This window comes from Notolepis coatsorum (assembly GCF_963971535.1).
Source record: "Notolepis coatsorum genome assembly, chromosome: 4".
NCBI classification, from domain to species: domain Eukaryota; kingdom Metazoa; phylum Chordata; class Actinopteri; order Aulopiformes; family Paralepididae; genus Notolepis; species Notolepis coatsorum.
In genome coordinates, this window is record NC_140168.1 from 5,811,408 (window position 1) to 5,837,057 (window position 25,650).

Below are 25,650 nucleotides of genomic sequence, written 5' to 3' on the forward strand. Positions count from 1 at the left end.
ACTATATCACAGAGAGAGACACCTCTGATGGGCAGATGTTTATATCAGGGTGTTTGGCATCACCAGCCGGTCCTATATTGAAGTATGGGTAAAGTTTCTCAGTGAAGGTGTGTTCATGAGTGTAGATGTGAGTCATGTCTTCACGGTCGTAGAAGGACAGCTTCCCCACGTTATAGTCCAGCTGTACTCTGATCCTCTGGAGGCTCCTCTTGACTTTGAGGATCTGACTCAGACCATTAGTGTACTTACCACTCCAATAACCTATAGCCCAGATACCATGTTGTGGTGATATCTCTAGCCCCTCTCTCTTGTTGTCAAATGACTCTTTAGCTACACCTATAGCCCAGTCAGGATGGTCTCCCACCTCCACCTCCCAGCTGTGTTTCCCTGAGCTGAAGCTCTCAGAACCCAGAACAATGCTATACACCATGTTCCTCTCTGGGTTGTCAGGGAGCTGCTGCTTTGTGTCTGTGTCTCTCACACTGGTCAGATCATCAGATATAGAGAAGCAGGGTGTTGCAGTGTTTGGGTCCAGAATGACAAGAGTGAACTTGACCCTCTCCTTCATCTTCTCCCAGACTCTGAAGGCCAGGTTGCCCAGGTGTTTGGCCTCGTCTATCAGCGCTCCTGAGACCAGCTGTGGACGAGGCAGGTTGCACTGAGCTCTGGAAGAACATTCAAGAGTCAGTCCTGCTGTGGGCTTAGCTTCAGAGCCGCAGAGAAGAGAGAGATATTGATTTCCATAAAAATAACTGTATTCCATCTCTTCTCCATCATGTTTCTAATACAATCATTTCCACTCAATCAATAAATACACAATACACAATAAATTGTATTAAATAAAAAAAATAATTATAGTGGTGAGTGTCTATGTATTGTGACTGTATGTTTGTCTTTCAACCACTGCACAAATGTAGTTCCCAAACGAAAATAAAGTAATTTAAAGTTGAAGTTGAAGTCAGTCCCCGTTTGAAGATAAAAAAAAATTTAAATAAAAGATTTCCAGTTCCAGTGTCCATTTTGCATGTATAACCCGTTATTATCTCATTAATTAGAATGTTAGAATGCATTTTAGAATGATGATCAGTGTGACGTACTCCTGATAAAGTATAGTAATATGGTTTATTTGTATTGGGAGAGATACAGACACATTAGCTGGTTGAACATCTATATGTGTGGTAATAATGCAGATGTTGAGTGTATTTCTGTGAAAATACGTGTGGTGCACGCCTCTGAATCCAATCGGAGCGGAAAAAGAACTTCGCTTCCGGCCCGCGAGTCGCGCACCCACCCACGGCCGTGGTGAACAGCGACGCCCGTTAACCCTTTCACTGCCACACGACAGAAGGTTAACCCTTTACTATCACACAACCGACGGTCGCCGGGTTAACCGGCTGTTTTGTGGCAGTGAAAGGGTTAACCGTTTTGGTAGTGCAGCGGTGAAAGGGTTAACATGGGGGCAGTCATGGAAAGAGAGTCAGAGAGAAAGGAGAGAGAGAGAAAGGAGAGAAAGATAGAAAGAAAGAGAAATTGAGAAAAAGAGAGATAGAAAGAGATAGAGATGAGAGAGAGAAAGAGAGCGACAAAAAGAGAGATAAATCACTTACCTTTTCAGTGTGGTCTTGTAGTTCTATGGAGGTAAAGACAGATCAAGTTAAACACGACACTGTAAAAACTGAGCGTCATCTGGTCACTTTTAAACTATCAGCTAATTGTATTCAACTAAAACTGTGTAAAATGCAATTCATAAATGGTTCAAATGCATTGAATTCAGCTCAATTCTATTTCAAACGGCACATAGTCTTTTTTATTATGTATAGGTTACTAATACTTATTTAATAAATATGAATGAACCCCAATCCCAGTTTTTACAGTGTACTAAACATCCTCAGCATCATTCCCTATGAACTGAAGAGAGACCAGTCCTGACCTGCAGGAAGGAGACGTGTTCAGCGTTCATCTCCTGCTCTATGGCTCTGATTGTGTCTGAAAGGGTTGACATCTCTCTGTCCAGCTCCTCAATCTTCTCCTTCATCGTCTGGCTCTTCTGCTCCTCTTCCTCCTTCAGTGCAGCTACCCTGGCCTCCTGTTCCTTGTGGAGAAACTGGTGAAGCTTCTTAAACTCCTTCTTAATCTGCTTCTCTGTGTGCAGGGCCTGGACCTGGAGATTATAAGATAAGATAAGATATTCCTTTATTGATCCCCTTGGGGAAATTCAGGCATCATAGCAGCATGGGGGATGGGGGGGGGCAAGGGCATAATTTAGTTTTCAATGGTGGAGGGGACACATTTGTGGGGCGTGGTCAGTGGCTGTAAGGTCGTAGATTAAAAAATAAATAAAAATCAGTTGTGCAAGTAAATTTTGGTGAGATGTTTCTATATACAATTCACTTATGACAAGTCATAACACTGCACGAGTCTCAGAACGTGAGAGAGAGAGAGAGAGAGAGAGAGAGAGAGAGAGAGAGAGAGAGAGAGAGAGAGAGAGAGAGAGAGAGAGATCGTGCTATTTATTATCTACAATGTATAAAACAACAGCCTAGAGGCTTTTAAATACAACAAGGTCATAGACAGATATTTCACAGAGACCAAGCAATGCTGTTGCATTTCATGGCAATCACAGACACAGACCATCGTTCAGTTTCACACCAAACTTTCAGGGGAGGGGTGCTATGTATTTGAGCACACCTGACGACATGGCTGTTGTTGTTATGCAAAGACGGCTGTGCTCGGTACTTAGCGCGTGCACACAAAGATGCGACTCGTCCCTCGCCGGGTGCTCACCTTGTCTTTGCATGACAATGGCTCAGGTCATCAGAGACCTGAGCTCAGAGATAAGATAAGATAAGATATTCCTTTATTGATGGAACAAGCAGCTGTTTTCCGTGTGGTCCAAGTGCCGCGTCGCGTCTCCGTTTATTATCGTGTAACATTGTTTTGGACGGTAAAAAAGTGCAGGGGACCATAACTGCCTTCTGAAAACATGCAGAGGACATGTCCCCCCCCCATAATTACGCCCCTGGGGGGGGGGGGTTCAGGTAGTAAAAACAACACAAGCAGTGTAAACAAATAAGTTTAAGGAAATAAGTAGGGATGCTCGATATTGGCTTTTTTTACCGATACCGATATACCGATATCAACCGATACCGATATATGCAGGGTTTCCCCCCCAAAAAACGGAATAATTTCAGGTAATCAACATTACATATCTCTTGTTGTGGAACTAACACAACATTATGCATACTTTTGACAATAAATTAAATCTGAATTTGTTCTTACTTGCTTGCCTGGGTAAATAAAGGTTATAGAAATGTAAAAAAAAAAAAAAACGATACTGATATTTTCCGATATCACATTTTAATGCCGATAATCGGCCGACATCCCTAGAAGTAAGTCAATATAATTTACTATCTAACTAACTATACAGCATTCACAGTGTCACATAAGGTGCAGTATGCATAAGGTAGTGTTATAATTTACTATCTAACTAACTGAAATATACAGTAGGGGGGTTAAAAATCATGTCTCTCCCACAATGGACTACAAATGTACAATAGGGCACTTATTTTTACTGTGTGTAGGTTGAGTGCAGCTGCAACCTTACAGTAAATAATTTATCATTAATACAGAATATTTGTACCTTTACGTGTTCTGCTGTGCGGACGCATGTTTGTTTGATTTCTTTAAAGGCCTGTAGCTTGTCACGTAAGGTCTTCAGTGGAGCCTGGAGCTGCTTCTGCAATGGAATTCATTAATTCATTCATTCATGATGTATTTCACTTGAAAGATGCAGGTCTGAGGACTCTGTGCTGCAGCACCGGTTTCAACTCACGGACTAGAGTACGTTTGCCACCCAGGCCACCCTGGACTCCCACACTGACATTGACTCCCACACTGACATTGACTCCCATAATGACATTGACTTCCACACTGACATTGACTCCCACACTGACATTGACTCCCACACTGACATTGACTCTCACACCTCCTACGTTGTGGACAAAAATAAATCAACTCCAACATCAGTGTCTGAATCTAATCCCATCTAATTGTTCTGATTGTCTAATGTTTAACAATGTGACAACAATGTTTACTCTGTGTATTTATTGAGTATAATTAAAGATTGAATAAATTAATATAATAATGATTTTGCCATACCTTGTGATCCTCCGAAGCTTCCTCTATGGGGCAGCAGTTGTGGCTCTTGTGTTTTCTGGAGGACTGACACACCACACAGATGGGCTGGTGGTCATCCAGACAGAAGAGCTTGAGTTCTTCTCTGTGCAGACTGCAGAGCACCTCAGAACCTGCTGGAGCTCCCTGGCTTCTCTCCCTGAAGGCCTCACACAGGTTCTTCAAAGCCAAGTTACGAGGAGGATTTAAAATTGAAGAGACTTCCCTACAAAGTGGACAGTTCTTGTCTTCTCTGTCTCTCCAGTATTGTTGCAGACAGGCTTTACAGAAGCTGTGGCTACACAACAAAATGACAGGATCTGTGTAGATGTCACGGCACACAGGACAAGACAGATCCTCTTCACAATGAGACGAAGCCATTTTGTCTCTCAGTAACACTCCCTCCTCTGGAAAGCTCCCTGAAGTTTACTTTAACTTTTGTTATAAACTTACTTAGATTCAGTCAGCAGCTGGTTGAAGTCACTGTTTGATCACTAGTTATGAGGGCCGACGTTCCATTCTACTGGTTAAAGTTGCTTACTCGTGAGTAGTATGTGCGTTGATAAAGACAAATAATGTCCACAGCCGCTCCAGTGTAAAACAAAGATATCAAAATGGTTTATTTCTCTTCCACAGCGAAGTCTTTCTTTACAGAAGCGGCCCCAAAGCTTTTTTCCTAAATATTCACGTTACTACTACAAGGTCCAGTCTCCAAATCACCGCCGACTCGACACATGAAGATTCCTCCACATTGGAAAGCCGAAAATCTATGCTGTTTAGTCTATCGGTTCAGTACTGCTCAGCACTGTTTCAAGATGCACACTGACCTGGCAGAGAGAATTGCTGAATATATATATATACACAAACGTTCTAGAATGTTCGGTCATGACATCATATGATGACATCACCAATGTTCTAGAACATTCGGCTATGAAACTTAATGTTCTAGAATGTTCTATTATGACATCCTACTGTGACATCACAAATGTTCTAGAATGTTCTATTATGACAAATAAGACGGTTCAATGACTTTATCTAAATCCAATCAACATTCCTAATGCCGTTTCAATGTAAGGATATAAAAATAAACATAAACATTCATATATAATATACCATAACCTAAATATATAGCTTTGGCTCCTCTACACTAGTCCTTCCTGTGTTTGTCTAAAGCTAGTCCTACTCCTTCAGTACGAGCTGTGGGTTTTATCTGGAGCAGGCGGGTGTCGGTCGATGAGGAGTGTAGAAACACTGATGTTTATCACCTGTATATCAAAGGTTATAATCCTAGTTATGTCATTACTGGCTCGCGCCTGTGGGCGTTCGTTGAAAGAACTTTTCATGCACCTACCATTCACCTAGCCACGCCCACATCTCTAGTATATAACCAGGTGAAGTGACCTCACCTCTCTAGTATATAACCAGGTGAAGTGACCTCACCTCTCTAGTATATAACCAGGTGTAGTGACCTCACCTCTCTAGTATATAACCAGGTGAAGTGACCTCACCTCTCTAGTATATAACCAGGTGAAGTGACCTCACCTCTCTAGTATATAACCAGGTGTAGTGACCTCACCTCTCTAGTATATAACCAGGTGTAGTGACCTCACCTCTCTAGTATATAACCAGGTGAAGTGACCTCACCTCTCTAGTATATAACCAGGTGTAGTGACCTCACCTCTCTAGTATATAACCAGGTGTAGTGACCTCACCTCTCTAGTATATAACCAGGTGTAGTGACCTCACCTCTCTAGTATATAACCAGGTGAAGTGACCTCACCTCTCTAGTATATAACCAGGTGTAGTGACCTCACCTCTCTAGTATATAACCAGGTGTAGTGACCTCACCTCTCTAGTATATAACCAGGTGAAGTGACCTCACCTCTCTAGTATATAACCAGGTGTAGTGACCTGACCTCTCTAGTATATAACCAGGTGTAGTGACCTCACCTCTCTAGTATATAACCAGGTGTAGTGACCTCACCTCTCTAGTATATAACCAGGTGTAGTGACCTCACCTCTCTAGTATATAACCAGGTGTAGTGACCTCACCTCTCTAGTATATAACCAGGTGTAGTGACCTCACCTCTCTAGTATATAACCAGGTGTAGTGACCTCACCTCTCTAGTATATAACCAGGTGTAGTGACCTCACCGTCTACAATATGCCATATCTACTGCCATATCTGCATTCCATTTGTAGGCCGACCTTGAGGGTTATCTCTCTCTCTGTCGAGGGACTCCTACGTTTTGATATATAGGACAGACTCTCTGGACAGACGGGGGCTAACTGGACCCACCAGTCTTGTGGCATTTTGTCTTAGAGGGACTCACTGGCTCGAGAATATATTCTGATGTCTTTTGTTTTTTCTGCATCAACTGCTCTGTTTAATATTAATAATTGTGCCTAATTAAACTATAAAAGAAATCCACATCTGAATGGAACTAAATTATTTGCAGCGACGGATCCCCCTCTTTTCAAAGAGGATCTGAACACGGTCGGAATCCCCGACACTACCACACTACCAAATGGTTAACCCTTTCACTGGGACAATACAGCAGGTTAACCCTTTCACTGCCACACGACAAAGGGTTAACCCTTTCACAACCACACTACAGAAGGTTAACCCTTTCACTACCACACCACAGACTGTCTGTAGTGTGGTAGTGAACAGGGTTAACCTTCTGTAGTGTGGTAGTGAAAGGTTAACCGTCTGTAGTGTGGTAGTGAAAGGGTTAACCGTCTGTAGTGTGGTAGTGAAAGGTTAACCTTCTGTAGTGTGGTAGTGAAAGGTTAACCGTCTGTAGTGTGGTAGTGAAAGGGTTAACCGTCTGTAGTGTGGTAGTGAAAGGTTAACCTTCTGTAGTGTGGTAGTGAAAGGTTAACCGTCTGTAGTGTGGTAGTGAAAGGGTTAACCGTCTGTAGTGTGGTAGTGAAAGGTTAACCTTCTGTAGTGTGGTAGTGAAAGGTTAACCGTCTGTAGTGTGGTAGTGAAAGGGTTAACCGTCTGTAGTGTGGTTTTGATTGATTGATTGAAAACTTTATTAACAGATTGCAGAATGGGTACAATACAGTACAGCTCAATACACACAATTGTTAAGGGGATGCAGACCAGAGAAAGACTTTCGTCTTGTTTCCATCAGGGTCCCCCATTTTCAATTCATCAGGACATATATGACATACATGACATACAGATAGTCAGTACTGCTACATCTATACATTTATGACATACCAGATTTGCAAATACAGTACTGTTTGTGATACAGAAGGAGTCAAGAAAAGGGAGTATATACATTTGACGTAGAAACTGTACATTGGAGGAGGTTGGGTGGGGGGGGTTGGGTACACTGGGATATTGACAACCATACTGGGTAATTTACATTGGAGGTGGTTGGGGGGGGGGGGGGGGGGGGGCACACTGTATAAGCAAGCAAAACTGTACATTGGGGGGGGGGAGACTCTGTACAAACAAACAAAATTGTACATTGGACTATTGACAAAACCATACTAGGTAAATGACTGTACATTGGAGGGGGTTGGGTTAGGATATTTACAGGGGCCAGTGTTGAATTGCAGTCTCCCGTAGGTGTCTCTTGAGAGAGGTTTTGAAAGTGGGTAGTGATCCACATTCCTTTACAGCTTTGGGTAGGGCGTTCCACATTGATGTGGCATAATTGCGAAACGTGTTTAGTCCCTTATTTGAGCCGAATCTGGGTTTAACATGATTTGTGGAGCTCCCTCTGGTGTTGTGATCGTGGTATTCACTGACCTTTGGGAAGTATTTTGCCATGTACATGGGTACCTTGGTCGTGTAGTGTATCTTGTAGACCAGGCCCATTGCAAGTTGCTGTACTCTGTCATCTACTCTAAGCCATCCTAGGTTGTCAAAGTGGGCAGGGGTGAGGTGGGTTCTAGGAGTAAGGTCAAGCAGTAGTCTGACCAGTTTGTTTTGAGATGTTTGTAATTTTGTTTTTAGCGCCCTTGAGGTGCTTTGGTACCATGAGGTGCAAGCATAGTCGTAGTACCCCTGAATGAGTGCTCCTGCCAGAGTCTTCAGGGTATTCTTGTTTACCAGAGAGGAGATCCGGTACAAGAATCGAGTTCGTTGGTTGACTTTTTTTATTACATTGGATGCCATTTTGTCACAGGAGAGATTAGCCTCTAGGATGGAACCCAGGTAGGTAATTTCATCTTTCCTTGTGACAATATTGTCACCCACTGTAACTGAGAAGCCGTCGGTCTTGCTGAGTTTGTTATTTGAACCGAAGAGAATGGACTCTGTTTTGCCCATGTGTAATGATAGTTTGTTATCAGCGAGCCATATGCAGATTCTGCCTAGTTCCGAGCTGAGGGTTTTTTCAACCTGTAACTTGTTCTTGTCAGAGACCAGCAGGGCTGAGTCGTCCGCAAACAGGAACAAGTTGCAGTCACAAGCTGACGACATGTCATTTGCATAAATTAGGAACAGTAGCGGTCCTAGTATGCTTCCTTGTGGAACACCACAGCTCACTGTGAGGGGGGGGGATAGGGTACCGTTTACCTCCACCATCTGTTCCCTCCCCTCAAGGTAGGATTGCATCCAGCTCACTGATAGTCTATCAAAACCAATTGCTTTTAGTGAAAGGTTAACCTTCTGCAGTATGGTAGTGAAAGGGTTAACCTTCTGTGTTGTGGTAGTGAAAGGGTTAACCGTCTGTGGTGTGGTAGTGAAAGGTTAACCTTCTGTAGTGTGGTAGTGAAAGGGTTAACCTTCTGTAGTGTGGTAGTGAAAGGGTTAACCGTCTGTAGTGTGGTAGTGAAAGGTTAACCTTTTGCAGTGTGGTAGTGAAAAGGTTAACCTTCTCCAGTGTGGTAGTGGAAGGGTTAACCTTCTGTAGTGTGGTAGTGAAAGGGTTAACCTTCTGTAGTGTGGTAGTGAAAGGGTTAACCTTCTGTAGTGTGGTAGTGAAAGGGTTAACCGTCTGTAGTGTGGTAGTGAAAGGTTAACCTTTTGCAGTGTGGTAGTGAAAAGGTTAACCTTCTCCAGTGTGGTAGTGGAAGGGTTAACCTTCTGTAGTGTGGTAGTGAAAGGGTTAACCTTCTGTAGTGTGGTAGTGAAAGGGTTAACCTTCTGCAGTGTGGTAGTGGAAGGTTAACCTTCTCCAGTGTGGTAGTGAAAGGGTTAACCTTCTGCCGTGTGGTAGTGAAAGGTTAACCTTTTGCAGTGTGGTAGTGAAAGGGTTAACCTTCTCCAGTGTGGTAGTGGAAGGGTTAACCTTCTGTAGTGTGGTAGTGAAAGGGTTAACCTTCTGTAGTGTGGTAGTGAAAGGGTTAACCTTCTGCAGTGTGGTAGTGGAAGGTTAACCTTCTGCAGTGTGGTAGTGAAAGGGTTAACATTCTCCAGTGTGGTAGTGGAAGGGTTAACCTTCTGTAGTGTGGTAGTGAAAGGGTTAACCTTCTGTAGTGTGGTAGTGAAAGGGTTAACCTTCTGCAGTGTGGTAGTGAAGGGTTAACCTTCTGCAGTGTGGTAGTGGAAGGGTTAAATACCGTGGCAGGTGGAAACGTGACCCTCGCCTCTTCGGACCGCAGGCCTCTTGTTCCACGGAACCCGCCGGAAGCCTCTGTCTTGAGATGTATTTGGGTCAGATAGGAAGCGTGACATACAGGCCTCATTGTTGGTTCAACCCCCCCCCCCCCCCTACCGCTGTGGGGCAATACGAGGTAGCTATACTCACTGCAACGTTTATGCATGTTGGTAAAAAAAAAGATACAGGATGTTGCCACGTTTGACCATTAACTATCGTGTGGGGTGAAATACGCTGATGCAGATGTGATGTACCGTGTAATGGAGCTTTTAATTTATTATTATTATTACATTACGTGTCACATTTCCCCTTTGTGTTCTCTTTGTGAATTGTTGTATATTTGGTACAAATTATTTTTTATTTGATCAAATCTTTTATTTTCTCTTTTTTTCCACATAGAATATAAAACAAAACATGACAGCACATAATACAGTAATAATAATAATAATAATAATAATAATAATAATAATAATAATAATAATAATAATAATAATAATAATAATAATAATAATAATAATAATAATAATAATAATAATAATAATAATAATAATAATAATAATAATAATAATAATAATAATAATAATAATAATAATAATAATAATAATAATAATAATAATAATAATAATAATAATTAATATTAATAATAATAATAATAATAATAATAATAATAATAATAATAATAATAATAATAATAATAATAATAATAATAATAATAATAATAATAATAATAATAATAATAATAATAATAATAATAATAATAATAATAATAATAATAATAATAATAATAATAAACAGAACAACACCAGACAATAATAATAATAATAATAATAATAATAATAATAATAATAATAATAATAATAATAATAATAATAATAATAATAATAATAATAATAATAATAATAATAATAATAATAATAATAATAATAATAATAATAATAATAATAATAATAATAATAATAATAATAATAATAATAATAAATAATAATAATAATAATAATAATAATAATAATAACAATGACAATAGAATAACAGTAGAATACTTGGCACAAATTCTATACATTTTCTTAAATATTGTTGCAAAAAACATACATTCATACATACATGTGACACAAAGAACAGCATCGAGGATTGTTTGTTGAATCCAATTTCATTTTATTTTACTAAGAGAGTTACTGTAAAACACGTCAGTGCTTGTCGATAATAAGTGCATATTTTAGCTAATGTCAATAAGTCTCTTTCTGTATTTCTCTGGAGTAGCTGCTTCAGTTATGATTCGTCATGTTTTTTCTCTTCACTCCACTGGCCTTCATGCTTTTAGGGCCATCATTGATTATTTTATTCATTCATTCATTCATTCATTCATTCACCTAATTTTTTTTAATGGGCTTGCACCGCTCTATCTATCCGATCTCATCTCCCGGTACTCGCCCGCTCGTGCTCTGTGCTCACAAAATGCGGGGCTTCTATCGATTCCTAGGGTTAAGAAGAAATCCGCCGGCCACAGAGCCTTTGTCTACCGCGCTCCCTACCTGTGGAACAAATTACCTGCCGTCGTCAGGGGCGCCTGCTCTGTCGAAGCTTTTAAATCCCTGCTTAAGACCCATCTTTTCTCTCTCTCCTTCAACCTATAGTATAACAGTATAACAGGAACAGTGTATTGCACTACTAAAGCTACCTAGCATGTCCTATATGCTCTGTAAATACTATGTACAGATACCGAGATGTCACACCATGTTACCTGTTTATTGCACAATGTTGTTTTTTTATTGGATTCTATTATATGTTGTACCACTGTATTTTTATTGGATTCTATTATATGTTGTACCACTGTATTGCACATCGTTGCGGGCAAGACCACCCGCATTTCATTGTATACTTGTATGCCGTGACAATTAAAACTCTTGACTTGACTTGACTTTACCCTGATCTCAGCTGGTCGGGGACTGACCTTTAGATTAATCTGTCTAGTTTAGTTAGGATTTCTATTTTCTCCCATGTCTGCTTTTCTGCAGACATGAGAGAACCTTTTAACCTCTGTCTCTGTCTCAACCGGTCCCATGGAACAGCTTCATACCGCCTTCTGTCTGGCCTGCAGTGCTGAACCTTCGGCCCTGAGCTATTGTCTTGTATCTCACCCTGTATCCATACGCTTGCAGTAGTTCTATCTATTACTCTATTTCACAATTTTCTTATGATTCTACTGTCACCATGTATGCATATGCTCACTACATGTATTTATTGCTCCATCTCCGCCCACTACAAATATGGGAACTCTCTAACCCCCCCCCCCCCCCATCTCTCTGAGTGCTTGTCTCGTAGTGTTGACCAATGTGGTGGATGTCTCGGGGTCTTGGCCAAGATTTCAGTGACTGTTCTACGTGCACCACCGAGGCCATGGATTGGATCAGCTACTTTCCGCCGTCTGTCTGTGGTCTTGTCAACGTGGTTTCATTGCTGGGTTAAGTACTTCTATTCTATTCGCTTAATATGCCTACTTCATATATCTATTCTATTCACATATATGCTTACCACTTGTATCTATTGCTATGTCCGTCCATTACAATCACGCAAGCTGTCTAACGCCTGCCCCGTCTCCCTGTGAGTTGCGGTCTCGTAGTGGTGACCGGAGTGCTGGACGTCCCGTGATGACGACGGGGAGGTTGCGACCCTCTCTGCGCCGCCCCCTGTCCCCCTGTCTCCGGCTGTTTCGGAGCAATGACCGGAGTGTTGAATGTCCCGTGATTAAGACGGGGAGGACGCAACCCTCTTTGCGCCGCCCCTGTGCCTCAAATAGATTCGCTATCAGCTCTATCTTTAATCTTTCAAAATGTTCAGTTGCTATCACTATCAGCTCTATCTTAAATCTTTCAAAATGTTCAGTTGCTATCACTATCAGCTCTATCTTAAATCTTTCAAAATGTTCAGTTGCTATTGTATGCACTCATCTGTGTTTCACTACACACTTGAGTGCATGCTTACCAACTGTCCGTCTGCAACACACCGACATCTAAGAAGGGAGATCCCTTCTTGAATTGGCCCTTCTAAGGTTTCTCTCCTCCACATTGCCTGTGGTGAATTTTTTCCTATTGCTAGGTTTTAGTGAGTTTGTCCTTACCTTCACGTGGGGTATGTCTGGGAGTGTTCGCATTGCATTCATTTATTTTGCATTTATTCTAAATTTGTTAGACCTTATGGTGTTCTTGTTTTGGTTCTTGACTTATTGCGATGTTTCTTCTTGACTTGTTTAAAGAAGATGTGTCCGGCCCATGGGGACATTAACGTGTTTTGTCGGGCCTTAAATATAAATTTGATTTGATTTGATTTGATTCATTCATTCATTCAGTCAAGCTTTACTGTATTTAGTCTCGAAAATCCTTGAGAGTTCAACTCTCCTTTCAGATGATGTCGAGAAATACAGCATACAAGGATTGATTGATATTTTAAATGTTTATCTATCTATCTATCTATCTATCTATCTATCTATCTATCTATCTATCTATCTATCTATCTATCTATCTATCTATCTATCTATCTATCTATCTATCTATCTATCTATCTATCTATCTATCTATCTATCTATCTATCTATCTATCTATCTATCTATCTGTCTGTCTGTCTGTCTGTCTGTCTGTCTGTCTGTCTGTCTGTCTGTCTGTCTGTCTGTCTGTCTGTCTGTCTGTCTGTCTGTCTGTCTGTCTGTCTGTCTGTCTGTCTGTCTGTCTGTCTGTCTGTCTCTCTGAAACAGTGTCAAGTTTCAAGTTTCTTTAATAGTTGTCATACAGAAGTACAGAATACTTTTATACAAAATGCTTCTTACTGTTACGCTCCAGAGACTGTGCTAGACAAGATAGTATGAAATAGTATGAAATAAAATAGTATAGCATGTAAAATAGAAGTACAAAAGGTCACAGTGTTCAGTATAGACATATGTACAATGTTCGATGCAGAATAGAAGTAACTGAGTTACCATACAATATACAATATTCTATGCAATGTACTAATATACAATACTATATAGTGCAGAGCAGAAATGGGATGAGGTACAATTTAGGTACAATTTACAGTAAGGTGTACGAGTTGTAGTGCAAATCCTTTACCAATAAATATAAAGTGTAAAGTGTGTTTAGGTGATCTAAAGTGTGTAGAGTGGGTGCTGCAGTGTGTTGTTTGTTTAAGTGAGTGTGTGCGTGTGGGTGTGTGTGCTGTGTGCATTTGATGGTTGTTGCATAGTGTTTATTGTTCGTTGAGCAGCCTGATGGCCTGGGGATAGAAGCTTCTTCTGAGTCTTTCTGTGCTCGCCTTAAGACTCCGGTATCGCTTGCCTGACCGCAGTAGTTCAAAGAGGCAGTTGTTCGGGTGGCTGGAGTCCTTGATGATTCTCTTAGCCTTGCCCCTGCACCGCTTGTTGTAAATGTTCTGGAGGGTGGGAAGCCCCCCTCCAATTGTGCGTTCGGCTGAACATGTCACTCTCTGTAGTCTGCTTCGGTCTTGTGCGGTGCTATTCCCAAACCAGGAGGTGATGTTGCCAGTCAGGATGCTCTCTATTGTACATGAGTAGAAGTTCTTAAGGATCTTCTGACTGACTTGGAACTTCCTTAGGCGCCTGAGGAAGTAGAGGCGTTGTCGTGCCTTCTTCACAACACTGTCAATGTGTGTGGTCCATGTCAAGTCCTCGGATATGTGGGCTCCGAGGTACTTGAAACTGTTCACTCTCTCAGCCGGTGCCCCGTCGATGCTGAGGGGGCTGTAGTCCTTGACCCCCGACCTCCTGAAGTCCACAATCATCTCTTTTGTTTTGCTGACGTTCAGGGAGAGGCAGTTCTCCTGACACCACTGTGACAGATTCTCTACCTCTTCCAGGTAGGCCCTCTCGTCGTTGGCAGAGATCAGGCCCACCACTACTGTGTCATCAGCAAATTTGATGATTGTGTTGTTGTTCCGCTGTGCCACGCAGTCATGTGTGTACAGGGAGTAGAGGAGGGGGCTCAGGACACAGCCCTGGGGGGCCCCTATGTTGAGCGTGATGGATGAGGAGGTGCAGTTGCCTGCTCTCACAACCTGGGGTCTGCCCGTCAGGAAGTCCAAGACCCACTGGCAGAGGTCATAGTTTGGAGGGGACTATGGTATTGAATGCCGAGCTGTAGTCGATGAATAGCATTCCCCTTCCTCTTGTCCAGGTGTGATGCTGCTGTGTGCAGCACATGGGCTATGGCGTCCTCCGTGGACCTGTTGGGGCGGTATGCAAATTGCAGGGGGTCCATGTTGATGGGGAGGGAGGAGCAGATGTAGCCCTTTACTAGCTTCTCAAAGCACTTCATGGCTATGGAGGTGAGAGCTACAGGGCGGTAGTCGTTGAGGCAAGCAGGCTTGGATTTTTTGGGTACAGGGATAATAGTGGACTTCTTCAGGCAGGTGGGGATGACAGCCTGTTCTAAGGACAGGTTAAATATGTCAGTGAATACCGGGGCCAGTTGGTCGGCACAGACTTTTAGGACGCGGCCGGGGATGCCGTCCGGTCCTGCTGCCTTCCTGATATTCACTTTTTTAAAGGTCCGCCTCACCTCATGCTCTGTTACTGCTACATCTATACATTTATGACATACCAGATTTGCAAATACAGTACTGTTTGTGATACAAAAAGAGTCAAGAAAAGGGAGTATACATTTGACATAGAAACTGTACATTGGAGGAGGTTGGGTGGGGTTGTGTGGGGGGGGTCTTTTGAAGATTATAAAATCTGTCTTTGTACCACAGGCTTTCCCCGACCTTGGATGTTATACTACAAGAACCTAGGCGTCCACAAAGACGATTTCAAACTGGAAATGGTAACTACAGATGAGGTACTCAATAAACTGAGCGCCCTCCAACTGAACAAGGCCACTGGCCATGACAACATCCCCTCCAAATTCCTCAGAGACTCAGCAGCCGCCATCACCCCAGTCATCACACACATAATAAACCTCTCCATAAAACAGGGACACGTCCCCAAGGACTTCAAAATAGCGAGAGTAACACCCCTGCACAAAAAGGGCAGCAAATTAGACCCAGGCAACTACCGCCCTGTTTCTATCCTTACATCCATCTCGAAAGTCATGGAAAAAATAGTATACGAACAGGTCGAAAAGTACCTTACGGATAAAAATCTAATCTACGAATTCCAATCTGGCTTCAGAACATCCCACTCCACTGACACATGCCTTCTCTATTTGAACGACCACATCAAGCAAGAGGTGGACGCGGGCAAATACTGCGGCATGGTCATGCTAGACCTACAAAAGGCCTTCGACACTGTCAATCACACCATTCTGATTGACAAGCTAAAAGCAATTGGTTTTGATAGTTTATCAGTGAGCTGGATACAATCCTACCTGGAGGGGAGAGAACAGATGGTGGAGGTAAACGGTACCCTATCCCCCCCCCTCACAGTGAACTGTGGTGTTCCACAAGGAAGCATACTAGGACCACTACTGTTCCTAATTTATGCAAATGACATGTCGTCAGCTTGTGACTGCAACTTGTTCCTGTTTGCGGACGACTCAGCCCTGCTGGTCTCTGACAAGAACAAGTTACAGGTTGAAAAAACCCTCAGCTCGGAACTAGGCAAAATCTGCATATGGCTCGCCAACAACAAACTATCATTACACATGGGCAAAACAGAGTCCATTCTCTTCGGTTCAAATAACAAACTCAGCAAAACCGACGGCTTCTCAGTTACAGTGGGTGACAATATTGTCACAAGGAAAGATGAAATTACCTACCTGGGTTCCATCCTAGAGGCTAATCTTTCCTGTGACAAAATGGCATCCAATGTAATAAAAAAAGTCAATCAACGAACCCGATTCTTGTACCGGATCTCCTCCCTGGTAAACAAGAATACCCTGAAGACTCTGGCAGGAGCACTCATTCAAGGGTACTACGACTATGCTTGCACTAAAAACCAAATTACAAACATCTCAAAACAAACTAGTCAGACTACTGCTTGACCTGACTCCTAGAACCCACCTCACCCCTGCACACTTTGCCAACCTAGGATGGCTTAGAGTAGACGACAGAGTACAGCAACTTGCAATGGGCCTGGTCTACAAGATACACTACACGACCAAGGTACCCATGTACATGTCAAAAGGTCAGTGAATACCACGATCACAACACCAGAGGGAGCTCCACAAATCATGTAAAACCCAGATTCGGCTCAAACAAGGGACTAAACACGTTTCGCAATTATGCCACAACAATGTGGAACGCCCTACCCAAAGCTGTAAAGGAATGTGAATCACTACCCACCTTCAAAAACACTCTCAAAGAACACCTACGGGAGACTGCAATTCAAAACTGGCCTCTACAAATGTCCTAACCCAGTTGTACAATGAAGACCAAGCATGGCTTTGTCAGTATTCCAATGTACAGCCCCACCCAACCCCACCCCACCTACCCAACCTCCTCCAATGTACAGTTTCTATGTCAAATGTATGTCAGTATTCCAATGTACAGTGTCCCCCCCCCCTACCCAACCCCCCCCCCCCCCCCCCACCTCCAATGTACAGCCCCACCCCACCTACCCAACCTCCCCCAATGCACAGTTTCTATGTCAAATGTATATACACTATTTTTCTGGATTTTTTTTGTATCACAAACAGTACTGTATTTGAAAATCTGGTACGTCATAAATGTATAGATGTAGCAGTACTGTCTATCTGTATGTCGTGTGTGTCATATGATGAATTGAAAATGGGGGACCCTGATGGAAACAAGATGAAAGTCTTTATCAGGTCTGCATCCTCTTAACAATTGTATGTATTGAGCTGTACTGTACTGTACCCATTCTGCAATCTGTTAATAAACTTTTCAATCAATCAATCAATCAATCAATAACATGCTCCTCCTGTCAGCCAAGTCTGTATAGTGGGTGGGAGGGGTTTTCCCTGATGGCCTGGAGCTTAGCAAGGCTCCTCCTCTCCGCCACACTCACTAGAGTCCAGCTCCACCCCAACCACGCTACTGGCCTTCCTGACCAGCTTATCCAGCCTGTTTGTGTCCCCTGCTCTCAGTCCGCTGCCCCAGCAGGTCTGTTATATATATCCGTTCAGTCTGTTTTTGTATAAGTGAATGTTCTTAAGATAGAGAGAAATTAGATTTTTCAATTGCCTCTCTGCTGTTTAGTTCAGCACCGTGGGCAGCGCCAAGCAAGCCACAGCGCCGTTGTCCCAGCTGAAACGTATAAAAGAGAACCTGTGTTGAAAAACCATTGTGCCCCCCCGAGAACATTTTATGCCCCCCACTAATTTGTTTCTGCAGCCTGGTCTGCCCGCATTTCATTGTATACTTGTATGCCGTGACAAATAAAACTCTTGACCTGACTTGACTTGACTCGTTTACTGAAGCTCAAACAAAACAAAAACACACATCAATATGGCCACCAGGTGGCGCCAAAAGACTGAACAAGCACCAGTGTGGTGTCACCAGTGAACCTCTGCACTGCATCAGAGACACGCCTGCCGCTCTGTAGAAACTACACCTACTGAGAAACAAGAGTTCTCATATACTACAAAGAAAATGATAAAACAAAAATAATAGAGACAAGGGGGGGGGGGGGGGGGGGGGGGGGGTTCTAACTGGAGGGTCTTTCAGTTCAATACTGTAGTAATAATGTACAACTGCACAAAAATGTACACAAAAATGTAAATGTAGACTTCCGGTATGAGAACGGAAGGGTAGCACGCATGCGGTGAGGCTCCTGGTCAAAAGAGTGAAAAACAGAGAAATAAAGACCCGAAAAGTGACGAAAAGTGATTAAAAATGAAGATGCAAACGAGAAGGAAGGAGGAGAAAACAATTATGAAGGAAAGAGAAATGGAGGACTCACAGGAAGAGGAGAGTTCGATGGAGCAGAACCCCCGAGGCGAGACCGAGAAGGGGCAGGCGGAGGAAGGGGGAGTTTCGGCTGAGACGGACAAGGGAATGCCAGGATGGGCCGTGCTCATGCAGGCCGGGATATTGGCGACCATAAAATTGAACTCGGACACGATAAGAAATGATATTGGGGGGGAGCTCCAGTAGCTCACCACGTACCTCGAGCGCTATTTCGGCGCCGGGGACAACCCGGACTGCAGCCGTGCCTTTCCCAGAGTGTCTTCCCCCCCATCTGAACCCCTTCAGCCTGTTTCTGTCGGTCATCCTTGACCAGTATAAAATGCGATAAACGCAAAAAAGAGCCAGGGGAATGGCCAAAGTTTAAAAAAAAAAAAAAAATGATATTGGGAAGTTACGGGAGGAATTGAGGAAGGAACAGGAGGACTTCAGAGGTGAAATGAATACAGAACTCAAAAGGGTGGATGAGAAGATGGCGGAACAGGACAGAAACGTAACAGAGGTACAGACTAGAACGGCGCAAACGGAGGAATGGAACACAGAGATACACGAGGTGTTAACGTGTGCGATTCAAAAACAAGAACAGATGGAGACAAAGATATCGGACATGGAGGGGAGGTCACGGAGAAATAACATCAGAATATGGGGATTGAAAGAAGGAGTCGAAGGGGAATCGGTGAGCCAATATGTGGAAAAGCTTATCAAGGAACAACTGGAGGAGACGGGACTGGAAAAAATGGAGATACAGAAGGCCCACAGGGCGTTGGCTCCGAGACCGAAACCGGACAGACCTCCGAGGGCGGTGATTATTAACTTTCTGAGATTTGAGATTAAGGAATTGATACTCAGAACCGCGTGGACCAAGAAGATAGAAATCGAGGGGAAAAGACTGTCGTTTGATCACGATTACTCGACAGCGGTAGCAATAACATGCAGGTCCTACGCGGGACTGAAGAGAATTCTGAAAGAAAACGGAATGAAATTCCAATCACCCATGACCTCGCTAAGGATTCACTGGAAGGAAGGGACGGTGACGTACGCGACGGCGCAGGAGGCGGCGGAGGAGATGAGGCGACGGGGGATGCAGATGGCGGAGGACGGAGAAGGAAGGGGACAGGAGGGCCAGACGCTGAGCCTGCGGCAGAGATTGGAGAAAGCACGCAGATGGACCAGAGTAGGAGATCGAAACCCGGGAGAGGAGGGAGGAGAGAGGAGAAGGCCGAGGTGAGACGTGACAGACCGAAGGCGGAGACGGACGAGGAGGCCAGAGACGGAGAAGGAGGGGAGAGGAGGCGGGAGGAGATGAACGGATGAGTACATGCACAAGAGATGGAAAAAACTATCCAAATAGAGACAAAATATAGAAACTGAAATAACATATACATAAACACACATTCCCAGCTAGAGGCAGGATATAGGAACGAACATAACGTATACATGGACACATAATACACATGCTGATGGAGGAAATAAATGGAAATATAATTAGGTATGATAGACGGAACACAGAACATATTGAAACAAATACATAGACACACGCTGCGAGTAACACAATTGGAAGGGATTAAGGGGATAAATGGACATCACATAGAAAATAGAGGGGAGGAAAAGAAAGTAAGAAGGGGTACACAGAAGACACCACACACGGGTTTGGGAGGAAGGAGGGACATTGGAACATATGAGCCACATTGAGAGGGACCTAGGAAATGGGGGTCTTTGATCAGAATGAAGGACAGAGCGCTTTTGACCAGGAGCTCGACAGCAATAAAAACAGTAAGAAGGCTGGACAAATATGACGAGCGGTTGGGGGTAAAGGTTTCAAACCCCCAAGCCGTCAGGAGGAGACCTCTCACTAGGAGAGCAATTACTCCTCACCCACCAGCAGGGGACAGGGGGGGGGGACAGGGACCCCCCGAACGCCTTGGGAGCACTTTATGTAAAGTTTATGTTTTTTATTTATGTTAATCATTATATGTATTCGGTGAAGAGAGCGGAGGCTACAACCGGAGGGGGGAATGATTGTGACATGGGGGGGGACTGACAGACGAAAGAAGAAGAAAGATGACAATGGTTAAAGGTATAAAAATGATGTCGTTAAACGTTAATGGAATGAATAATACGATAAAGAGGGGCAAAGTGATGTTGAAATGTAAAAAAAGTGAGATGGAAGTGATTTTTCTGCAGGAGACACATTTGGTAGCACAGGATCATGAGAAACTGAAGAGATTTGGATATGAAAATGCATACTATAGTTCCTTTAAACGGAACCTGAGGAGAGGAGTAATCACGTTAATCAAAAACACAGTCAAATTTGAATTGATCAAGGAAGTAAGAGACAAGGAGGGAAGGTTTGTTCTGGTGAAGGGAAAAATGGAGGGTCAAATGATTACGTTAGTGAATGTTTATGCACCCCCAGAGAGTGAGAGGGATTTATATGAGACCATTTTTGATATGATAGTGATGGAACTAGAAGGGATATTGATATGCGCGGGAGATTTTAATGTAGTACTGAATCACGACCTAGACACCCCGAGTACTAGAAAAGGACGGGCACCAATCAGTAGATATATGAATATTCAGATGACGGAAATGGGAATTACAGATGTTTGGAGGGGGATGCACGCCATGGACAGGGAATACACACATTACTCACACCCGCACATGACATATGCGAGAATAGACTACTTTTTGATGACGACGGGGGACAGTTACAGGGTACGGGAGAGCAGAATAGGAGTAGCGGACATATCGGATCACAGTGCCATATATCTGACAGTAGATCTAGAAGGGTGACGGAGGAACACGATCTGGAGACTAAATGTAGGAATATTAAATAACAAGGGGGTGGTGAGTCAGATCAAGGAGGAGATAGCCAGGTATAAGGAAGAAAATGACAATGGGGCGGTAGATCCGAACATTCTATGGGACACACTGAAGGTGGTGATAAGGGGGAAATTGATGGAGAAGACAGCAATGCTGAAGAAGGCCAGAACGGAGACATATCACAATCTGATAGGGAAGCTGAAGAAGCTAGAGGGGAGACACCAGATATCAAAAGAACAGGAAACGCTCGGAGAAATCAAAGAAGTAAAGGCCAGGATAAATAGGGAATTATTGACGGAAATAGAAAAGAAAGCGAGGTTCATGAAACAAACGTACTATGAAGGGGGACCAAAAGCGACCAGACTGTTGGCTAGGAGAATTAGGACGCAACAGAAGTTGAACACGATACACACAATAAGGGATACAAAGACTAATGAAATATTGAGAGACCCAGCTGAAATAAAGAGGACATTTAGAGAATACTATGAGAAACTATACACACAGCCAAAAGCAGCGGGAGAAGAGGAAATAGAAGCATATCTGTCTGGAGAAGCTAGAGCTACCATCGATAGGGAAAGCACAAAATGAAGAATTATATAAAATAATTACGGAACGAGAACTGGAAGAGGCAATTAGTAGAGCTAAAAACAACAAATCTCCGGGGAGCGACGGATTCCCATCGGAATTCTACAAGACATTTAGAACGGAATTAGCACCCATGTTAGGGGCGGCGTTCAGACACACGATGGAAGAGGGCAAAATGCCCCCCCCCCTCGTGGAAGGAAGCCATAATCACCACGATACCGAAGGAAGGGAAGGATAGAGAATTATGTAGTAGTTTCAGACCTGTGTCCATACTCAACGTGGATTACAAGATGTATACATCGATAATATCAAAGAGATTTGAGACGTTTATGCCAGACATTATAGATGAAGATCAAACTGGATTTATTAAAGGGAGACAGACACAGGACAACGTGAGAAAGACATTACACATAGTAGAGGAGATACAAAAACAAGGTGGTAGCGCGGTACTGATTAGCCTAGATGCAGAAAAAGCATTCGACAGTGTGAGCTGGACATTTTTATATAAAACATTGATGAGGTTCGGACTGAACGGGAAGGCGATGAAGATGATCAAGGCGCTATATCAAGAACCGACAGCGAGGGTTAAGGTGAATGGCAGCTTGACGGATAGAATCAGATTAGAGAGGGCTACCAGACAGGGATGTTGTCTCTCACCAACGCTCTTCGCCGTTTTCATAGAACCACTGGCACAACTGATCAGACAGACCGAGGACATTAAGGGAGTAAGGATAAAGGGAACGGAATATAAACTAGGCCTATTTGCGGACGACGTGATAGTATACATGAGGCAACCAGACAAGAGCTTCCCGGCACTGATGGATCTACTGAAGGAATATGGCCACTACTCAGGATACAAACTAAACGTGACAAAGACACAGACCTTAGCATGGAACTATACCCCAACGACGGAAATTAGGGAACAGTACGGGATAAGATGGGACATGGACAAGATTAAATACTTAGGGGTGAACATCACGAGAGGGGTGGGGAAACTGTTTGAGGCGAACTATACACAGATAAATCAGAACATCAAGAGAGACTTAGAGAGATGGACAGTAATGCCCTTGGACTTCAATTCAAGAATAGAGGTCATTAAAATGAACATACTATCAAGGTTACTGTACCTATTCCAGTCACTACCGATACAAATACCACAGAATCAATTCAGGGAGTGGGACAGACTGATATCGAGGTTCATATGGGCGGGGAGAAGACCACAGGTCAGATATAAAACACTACAACTACCAAAGGAAGAGGGAGGGATGGCAGTACCCAGCCTACAAGATTATTACTATGCAGCACAACTGAGAGCAGTGACGTGCTGGTTTAACGACAGATATGAGGCAAGATGGAAAGACATTGAAAAAGAAGGGGAGGGATACAAGGTACAAGCTCTGGTGGGAGATAGGGAACTATTTAAAGAAAAAGAGGGACTATTAGATCCAATCACCAAATGCACCTTGACCATATGGAACAGAGTAGTAAAAACACACAAATTGGAGAAGCAGTCAGGGGTTCTGAGATGGGTAGCACATGACAAGAGATTCAAACCAGGGAGGTTAGACCATGGATTCAGAAGGTGGGAGGGGGGGGGGGGGGGGGGGGGGGGCAACAGCGATATGCAAAATGATAGAGAAGGGGGAAATGCAGACACTACAAAAATTAAAGGAGAAATTTGGACTAGAAAACAGGGACCACTTCAGATATCTACAGGTTAGAGACTACTACAACAAAGAAATAAGGGGGGCCAAAGACGAAGAACAGAATGGAATAATCAAGATGATAGTATGGGCATACGAAGGGGGGCAAGGAAGAGTAATATCAGCAATATACCGGGCTATAATGAACAGCAAGGGACACACGACCGATTACATAAGGGAGAAATGGGAGAGAGAACTAGAGATAGAAATAACAGGGAAGGAATGGGGGAACATATGCGAGGTGCAACATTCAACAACAGGATCGAGGATATGGAAAGAGTTTGGATGGAAAAACATAATCAGATTCTTTATAACCCCAGAGCTGAAGGGAAAATATGCACCAACACAAAGAACATGCTGGAGGATGTGTGGGAAGGAGGGGGCAAATCACACGCACATATTCTGGGGATGTCAGAAGCTGAAGGGGTATTGGGAGGAGATAGGGGAGGCAATGATCAGAATATTAGGATACGGGTTACCACAAACAGGACTGGTGCTTTACTTAGGAGACCTGACACACAAGGGAATACAAGGGGGGGACAAATATTTAATAAAGATAATGTTGATAGCGGCCAGAAAAGCAATAACAAGACTGTGGTACAAAGAAGACCCACCGACAATAGCACAATGGGTAGGAATAGTGGAAGAGATACAGGATATGGAGAGGATAACACACATGCTGAGGTTACAGGAAGAGAAATTTGGAGAAAGATGGGGAAAGTGGGAGGATTACAAGGGGAACGAAAACGACATCACAGAGGAGGGACCAAATGCAACACAAGAGGGTGAAGGGTAAAGGAGGAAAGAGGTTCAAGGAGGGTCTCTGAACCCGTGTCACACACCTTTGCTTTAGTTAGTTTTTTCTATTTTTATTTCTGTTGGGTATGACAATTGTTTTATGTTTTTTGTACTTTATTATTTAGGTCTGTTTAACAGTGTTGTTTTATGATGTGTTTAGTTTTAATTTCATGAATGTACCCATATATGTATGTCGTTATGTTATGGATGTCAATATAAATGTTATGTTGTATGTCCATAAATGTTGAATAAAAATTTAAGTTTAAATTTTTTTTTTTAAATGTAATAATGTACAACTGCATTTCCCATGGATTCCTTGTAGCTTCATATTCATATTTCATACACATCCCGTTACACACACACACGCTCTCACAGACACCAGTGTTTCCACTACATGTATCTAACCGCAGTACCCCCCCCCACCCCCAACACGTGGGGGTCAAGCGGTGCGTCTCAACTCTGACCTCTGACCTCGATGGCGTCGATATCGCTCAGCCGTGGGGAAAAAAGGGCACATTTATGAACTCTTTCCGTAAAATCACAAGACAATCGCCTCCTCTGTCCTAAAACAAATAAGATACATCCTTGTTCGTAATGAGATAGTTACTGCTTAAAGGGACATTTCACTTTAGTAGAATCTCAAGTCGTCTTCTGTCAACCGTTCCTGGAGGAAAGACCGAGGAAACTAGTGAAACTAAAGCGAAATATCTCTTTAAAGTAAGTAATACCTTACTTAATCTCTTTAAGGTAATACCTGCCAGGCGGTAGAGCCAGGAGAAGGGAAGTGAAGTGGGATCGGTCCCGAACACACACACACACACACACACACACACACACACACACACACACACACACACACACACACACACACACACACACACACACACACACACACACACACACACACACACACACACACACACACACACACACACACACACACACACACACACACACACACACACACACACACACACACACACACACACACACACACACTCTCACACACACACACACACACACACACACACACACACACACACACACACACACACACACACACACACACACACACACACACACACACACACACACACACACACACACACACACACACACACACCTCACTGTCATGA

At 43.1% G+C, this 25,650-nt stretch overlaps 1 protein-coding gene across 1 annotated transcript; it reads right to left on the minus strand.

The window, feature by feature from the left end:
- Window position 1: 1 nt before the first annotated feature.
- On the minus strand, window positions 2–25,648 carry LOC311227620 (E3 ubiquitin-protein ligase TRIM35-like; the record flags this gene model as incomplete). The annotated part of the gene is made up of 5 exons (XM_084313342.1): window positions 2–665; window positions 1,608–1,630; window positions 1,931–2,161; window positions 4,159–4,353; window positions 25,643–25,648. The coding sequence occupies 5 exons, from the start codon at window positions 25,646–25,648 to the stop codon at window positions 2–4; spliced, it is 1,119 nt and encodes a 372-aa protein (XP_084169468.1).
- Between the last annotated feature and the right edge of the window lie 2 nt (window positions 25,649–25,650).